Consider the following 6,971-nt stretch of genomic DNA (forward strand, 5'->3'; position numbering starts at 1 on the left):
TATATATATAATAGTATGGGTAATAGTTTTCTGAGTGAAATATTTTACACTATGTATTAGTGAACCCTCATCATTTTGAGTAAAAAGATACTATGAAAGTCATGGGTAAGTAAAATATAATACCCAAGCCTGCACATATTAATTTTGTAGGCATGAAAAACAAAAATGATGGCCAAAGAGTGAACATACACCAGATCTATAGCACATATAAAATCGTCATACACTTCAAATATGACTGGTCATTGAGTATTTCTATGACCTGTTTGACTAAAATTTTGCATGGTTATATTGCTCAGTGGAATACGGATAGGAAAGTTGAATGATGAAGTTATATTTTCAGATTTAAACACAACTACCAGTGTAATATTTTTTTTATATTTTTTATCAGAATGTGTACAATATTTTTGCTTAATCAATATTAAGAATTAAAACACACACCTCAACATTTAAATTTAATTAAGAATTTGGACCCAACTATTCTTTGGTTATTAATATAATATATATATGTATATATATTCATATTTAATACAAAAATAATGCTGTTTTTGAAGTAGGTTATTTGTAGTTATTCTCTTGATTATTTTTATTAAATCAATAATTGTAAAGAAACTGAATTATGTTTTCCTAAAAATAAGTTTTGATTCTGAAATGCTGGTTATAACACTAGAATTCAACATAAGTCCTTTCTTCTAATAATATAAATTGAGCTTGGTTCTCCATAAGCTACAAAAGTGTTGTTTAATGAAGTTTTATTTAAATGAAATAAATTATGATTAAAATGATTTATGTTACATAACTGATTCAAATTGACAGATTTAAAGTTAAAATTGCTAAAGTATTAAGCAAGTACAACAAGCATTGCTATTATCGGTTCATTTCAATTTCTTTATCACATTTATTATCTTGATTCAATGACAACCAATATTTACAGCTTCATTATTAAAAATAAAAATGTACTGGTCATTAATCTTGATAGACTTTCATTAATAAAAATAAAAAAAGTATGTTCATTATTCTTGATAAAATTTCATGGAATACCATTAAAGTAAATTTTTGAATTATATCACTTTTCATTTTCTTTATAAGAAAGATACAGCAATATAGCCTAATTTTATATTAGATAAAGCATATAATAAATATATATATAATGTACTATATAGTACATGCATTCATTTTCACATTAATAAAAAAATAAACAATGGTGGAAGAAAACAATAATTAAATAAAAGAGAATTAGAACCTAATGTTTTCATTTTTGATTCCATACTTGAAAAGAGCAACTTATATACACATATATATGAAAAATATTTCAAATAAGGAACAATTATCTTATAAGGAACAGAATAATATATCACAATTATTTTGGTTTAGATGATAAAAAAATATTTAATATATGTTTATATATAGTTGACTGTATAACTTAAAATATGAAGATGGTCAGGGTTACAGTCAATAAAGCAACAAATAGTTTTTAAATATTTAATGTCCGACATTTAATGCCCCACCTTGCAGGGCTTTATCAGTGCTAAAAAGATACAAAAAACAACTAAGAACATTACAACAAGGTACAAAAAGGTAAATAAAGGTAGGATAAATATTATGTAAAAAATAAGGAATAAGAAAATTATGTATAAATGAAAGGAAGGAAGACATAAAATAGTATTAATATAAAATAAACTTGAGTAAACAATGAATAAACATAAAAATAAAAAATTACGTAACAATGGTAAGTATCTTGTGGCGAAACGTTGGACACTAAATAGTTAAAAACTATTTCTTTTTTTGACCGGAACACTGACCATCTTCATATTTTAAAAAATATTTAACTTTTTTCCTCTTAACTTATTAAGGTCTTTAAAATTTGTGTAACATCGTAGCCTTAAAAGATAATAATGAGTGAATCAAAATTAATCAATCATTAGTTGCAACTGTTTGTTCACTTTCTGGTTTTAAATGCCTCAGTGAATTGGCTCTTCTTACTCTTATTCCTGTACTAGATGCCCATTCTGATTCAGGATCAGAAAAAATGTTTCCATTTTCAGCATACTCTTCATCAACAGAAGTATCAATAATACTGTTCTCTTCCTTCAAGCACTTTATTTCTAGAGAATAAAAATCCCAAAACATTATTTTCTGTAATAATAAAATCCTTGGTTTTAATAAAGATATACATGTATTGGTTCTAATAAAGATGCATCTAACCAACCATATTTATATATAATAAAAAAATAATAATAATAAACCTCTTAAGTGGTGAAATGGGTGAATTATTAATTATTAATGAAAAATTAGGTGGTGAAATGGGTGAAAGAACATGCGAGTGATCAAAGCAACCAAAGACCAGCTGACTTAACAGAAGTAAGAGATAGAAGTACTAACTGAATTCCTGATAAGTGATGCTAATCTGTTTGCTTATTTATTTTTTGATTTATTTGACATGTCCTAAAAGCATAAATCCCCAAAAACTGAAAACAATTTTTTACAATTATTGATTATATGGGCAGAAGAAAAAACACGGGTAAAGAGTGCAGAAAAAACATTAAACAACAAACCGATAAAACACAAATCGTTTTAAAATCTAATTTCCTATAATAACCAGTTATCATAATTTGAATTTCCTTGACCAGCCAAGAAGACAAGAAATGGCTGTCATGATGATGATAGTTTCTGACAGGAAATTGAATTATGAAACAATTTATTCTAAAGGGTTATTCAAGTTTGCACAAAAATTGTTAGTGATTTACGCTTTAAGGATACTTCAGACATATTAATATAAAGTGACCAATATTAATTTGTCATAAAATCTGATTTATATAAAAATCTGTAAAAAAAAAAAAAAAAGTATCCTATTTCACTGGAAATTCCAGAATTAGAAGCGAAGGTGGAGAACTGAAGAAGGTTAGAAAATTAACATAACAATAATCTGAAAAGATGACTAGATGACACTGATCCATTGAAAATTCCTAAAATTGTAGAAGCTAACATTTGTAGAGAGACACTGTGTGTGTTGGCATGTTTTTTTTTTTTTTTTTATTACACCCTTCCTAGTTACGAGGATCGTTTTCATTACATGGGACCGCCACAAAATAAAAGTCTATCCTCCCAGAGGCCAAATTTAAACTGGCGCCACTGCAGTGTTGAGGATGTTAAAGATGTTGTCTTAACTCTCTCAGCTACAGATGGCCTGTGTGTGTTTAAGTACATTTATACTCAATGGGTGTCCCGCAATACAGGTTCACTACCTCCCCTCCCAATCTCTACCATGCTTGGGATTCAGATTTGATTTTCGCTGGGTCATAACAGTGGCATGCAGCCTGTTTTTGGAGAATATTGTTGATATTTTCAACTTCTTCAGTTCTCCACCACACTAACTCAGCAATGGGGTCCTTTTTTTTTTTTTATTAATAATTTAGCTATTTTCACTCTTTTACATAGTTATATCTTCCTTATCAAAATAAACTTAAGAGTGCAAGATATAAGAATATATGGGAATACCAAAGATGAATCTTAGGAGCAGTTCATTAATGTTTTCAGTATCACCTCGTGTTCACCACATAGTTAATTCTACCAGATACCAGAATGGTAGGGTACGTCAGGGAAATAGATCAGAGAATCCTAAGAGTTGTTTAAGGATTTTTCAGATTTCTCTTTTTCTTAAGACAAGAATTACAAATTTCTTTAATATTGTTCCTGATTTCAACCTTGTCTGTAAAAACATATACATGTACTATCAAAGGTGGTTGAATTTCAAACCATAATATAGTCCAACTTCAACTATCCCATTATCCTTCCTTTTGCAACTCTTCCTATTTCAAATTTGGACAAAAACAGATAAACATCATTCCAGAGCCATCCATATCTGATGCGAGAAACCTAAACTGTGACACACCCATATTATCAAGAAAGCTAATCATGTAGATTTACTCCTTTCCCCTCCCACTCTATTAACATTATTTTGTCTAATCTGTAGTCTGCAGTAACATAATGTGGGTTAAATGTGCATTTGTCTTATTAAATCAAGTGTTTAGTCAGTACTACTAAAATAAATCATCAATCTCATAAAAAAGGACATGATGGGAACAAGATCTTCAATGCAATATTCAAAATTAATTATATCAGGTAGGTTTAAAAAGAAGAAAATTAAAATTAAAATTTTAAAGAAAATGAAAGATTTTAAAGTCAAATTTTGTAAAATATGGTGTGTACTTAACCCACATTAACTCTGTTCTCTTAATTTTTAATTTCATCTGCAACTGTAAGATATAACTGTCAATTCACTTTTACTTTATTTATTATTCTTTGTGTGAGGCCTAGTCACTCCTCCTGAAGTCCTGCCCTGCATCATTCTACTCCTGTAGAAACTAGCCTTTACACCTACAAAAACATACTTCCTAACCCTTAATCTCAAACTAAACTAAATAATCCTCTAAGGGACATTAAAATAAATTGGACCTACGACTTCCACATAAAATAATTAACAAGTGATATATCAGTAAAGCTTACTTATTCAGAAGTCATTTTTAGGTCATGAGTCAAATTCAGATTATTTACTTTTATATGTAAAATGTAATAAATATGCGAATTAGAAAACAAAAATTATATAGATTTTTTTATTTAAGTAGAAAACATTTTATTTTATTAATAAAAAATAACTAAGTTGAACTTTCTACTTCTAAATTGAAAAGTTATCTTTGCATATGTGGACTTAAATGTTTAATAGGAACACACAAATATGATATAAATATCATAATTAATAGTACACATTACCAACGATTAAATACATTCATGATTACCATCATGATCCTCCTCATGTTTTGAAGTAAAAAGGGGAACTGAAGGATCTTCCCAATCAGATGAAAGCTTTCTCTTGGTTGAATCAACTTCTCCATTTTCAGTGACATCAAAAATTTCAGTAATTTTTACCTGTAAATGAATATAAAGTTCATAAATTATTATTTATTTTTTTTACAAAATATTCATTAATATTAATTATACACCTATCATGATAAAAATAATGTCTTTTTTTGGTACAAAATACTTGAATAGTGACAAATATGAAAAAAAAAAAACTTATTTTGTATTTTACATATTCTCTTGAGTGTATCACAGACTGTGGTTACTTTCTGACAATCTTACTAGCTTTGGGACAGTCTAAAGAGGGAATACACTAGAGAAACTCCTTTTTTTGGAACATGTCCATTTCAAAATAAAACTCAAACTTTTTTTTTTTCAGAAGTGCCACTGTTTTAGCAAAGCAGCGATTAATGATAAATACTCACGTTAATACTTAATCATCCACAATTTCTTAAACATAAAGTTGAGACATAATCCTCAAAACTCAAAATTCTGGCCGAAACGTTGGCACGATTAAATAAGTTACTTCAACTTATTGTGTTTTATTTTGACCACATCCCCCAACCATCTTCTGCTCGTATAAGTCATCCATGGTCAACTATCTTTCATGATAATTAAGTTTTCTTTCATCAATGATGATTAAAGAATGTTTATTCATTCAAATGGAAGAGAATCAGTGTATAATTGAATGTAATTTAGTCTTGCCAATGAGTACAATGAAGACACATTTTTATAAGTTCTTACACATAAAATTTTTTATCTAAATGAAGTTAGCTTGAACTTTTTGAAAAGATACATGTAGAAACAATAATTCAATTAGGAATATATTGACTTAAAACCAAAATATAGGATACACATTAGAACTTCCTGTAATGTCAGATATGTTCTATAAGGTCAGATTTAATACAGCAAGTAATATATTAAACAAGTAGGACAACTCTTACAGAAAATATTTCTGTGTAACATACAATACTCGTTACTTGAAACTCTACTATTTTTTAAAACTATGATCGATGTCCAGAAAGTAAGAGTACTTAATTTTTGGTAATTTTTAAAACAGATTTTATATAAAAATAAATTATAGCATATTGTGGGTATATATAGTTACTTATTTTTCTATGTAATCACCTCCCCATTCTCTGCAGGTTGTAAGTTGTGAGATAAACTTATTGAAACCCTCCTCATAGAACTGTTCCGCCATCTCTTTTGTCCACTTCGAAACCTCTTGTTTCACCTTCTCACCAGTTCAAATTTTTTTTCCACCCATGTCAATCTTCAGGAAGATAAAAATTAGAAAACCTGAAGGCCCCAAGTTAGGAGAGTAAGCAGGGTGGTTCAACATGTCCTAACCAAATGAGTTCAAAACTGCCTTAGAGCTGTTGGCCATGATTAGGCAAGCATTATCGTGCAACAAACACACTCCCATCAACATTGATGTTTTCTTTGAATTGCCTTAGTAATAAAGAACCTTGCACTTGAGGGATTTTTTATCAACATAATTCACAGAAACTGACAGTTTTGTACTAACGCAGGTTTCCGGTGCTCACTGGGTTCAGGAAACCTTCTCTACCTCTACATGTTCCCAACTTTTAGAAAAAAATTCACACAGCACAACCCAACAGTATTTAAAAATCGTCGTAAAATTAATAAACTTTTTAAGATCAATAACCAAAGCTAAAACAATTACATAATAATCACTAAAACAAACATGGATATGCCGACCTCCATACCTTATAATCATCATCCATGTAGTAAAACGCCATAACAGCATCATGGTGACTAGTCACTTGTAAAATGTTCTCAAAGGTATCATCTACTAGTGTTGAATCAGCTTGTAATGCAAGACTACTTCTTCGAGAAAGAATGTTACTCGTAATTATTTTGGTGGATTTTTCAAAATCACTGCAAAGTTATAAATGTTAAAAATGAATGGTATGAAATGTGATGTATTTGTAAATTAACTATTTTTACATTCAAAATTGTGTTGTTTAATTCATTAAGCAACTAGAGGTTTCCCCATAGAAGTAAAGTAATACTACATTCATTAATTAAGTTAATTACCATTCAATTTTAAGTTATAAGTTTATAAGATTTAAAGTTATAAAAGTATGTACATA

General features: G+C 28.7%; 1 protein-coding gene across 2 annotated transcripts in view; it reads right to left on the reverse strand.

Annotated features, from left to right (window-relative positions):
• Positions 1-353: 353 nt before the first annotated feature.
• The window catches only part of LOC106681595 (1-acylglycerol-3-phosphate O-acyltransferase Pnpla3), a 30,504-nt gene continuing 23,886 nt past the window's right edge, over positions 354-6,971 (reverse strand). Inside the window, exons 10-12 of one of the 2 annotated variants that reach the window (XM_014421994.3) lie at positions 6,585-6,756; positions 4,794-4,923; positions 354-2,102 (exon numbers count right to left, since the gene is read on the reverse strand). In XM_014421994.3, the coding sequence (XP_014277480.1) occupies positions 1,912-2,102; positions 4,794-4,923; positions 6,585-6,756 (493 nt within the window). In that variant the 3' untranslated portion in view covers positions 354-1,911. Of the gene's footprint in view, positions 2,134-4,793; positions 4,924-6,584; positions 6,757-6,971 lie in introns of both variants that reach the window. The other variant, XM_067046353.1, reaches the window with a different exon arrangement.

Source organism: Halyomorpha halys, unplaced genomic scaffold, assembly GCF_000696795.3.
Source record: "Halyomorpha halys isolate HHAL.00 unplaced genomic scaffold, Hhal_1.1 Scaffold350.1, whole genome shotgun sequence".
In the NCBI taxonomy this organism is placed as follows: Eukaryota; Metazoa; Arthropoda; class Insecta; order Hemiptera; family Pentatomidae; genus Halyomorpha; species Halyomorpha halys.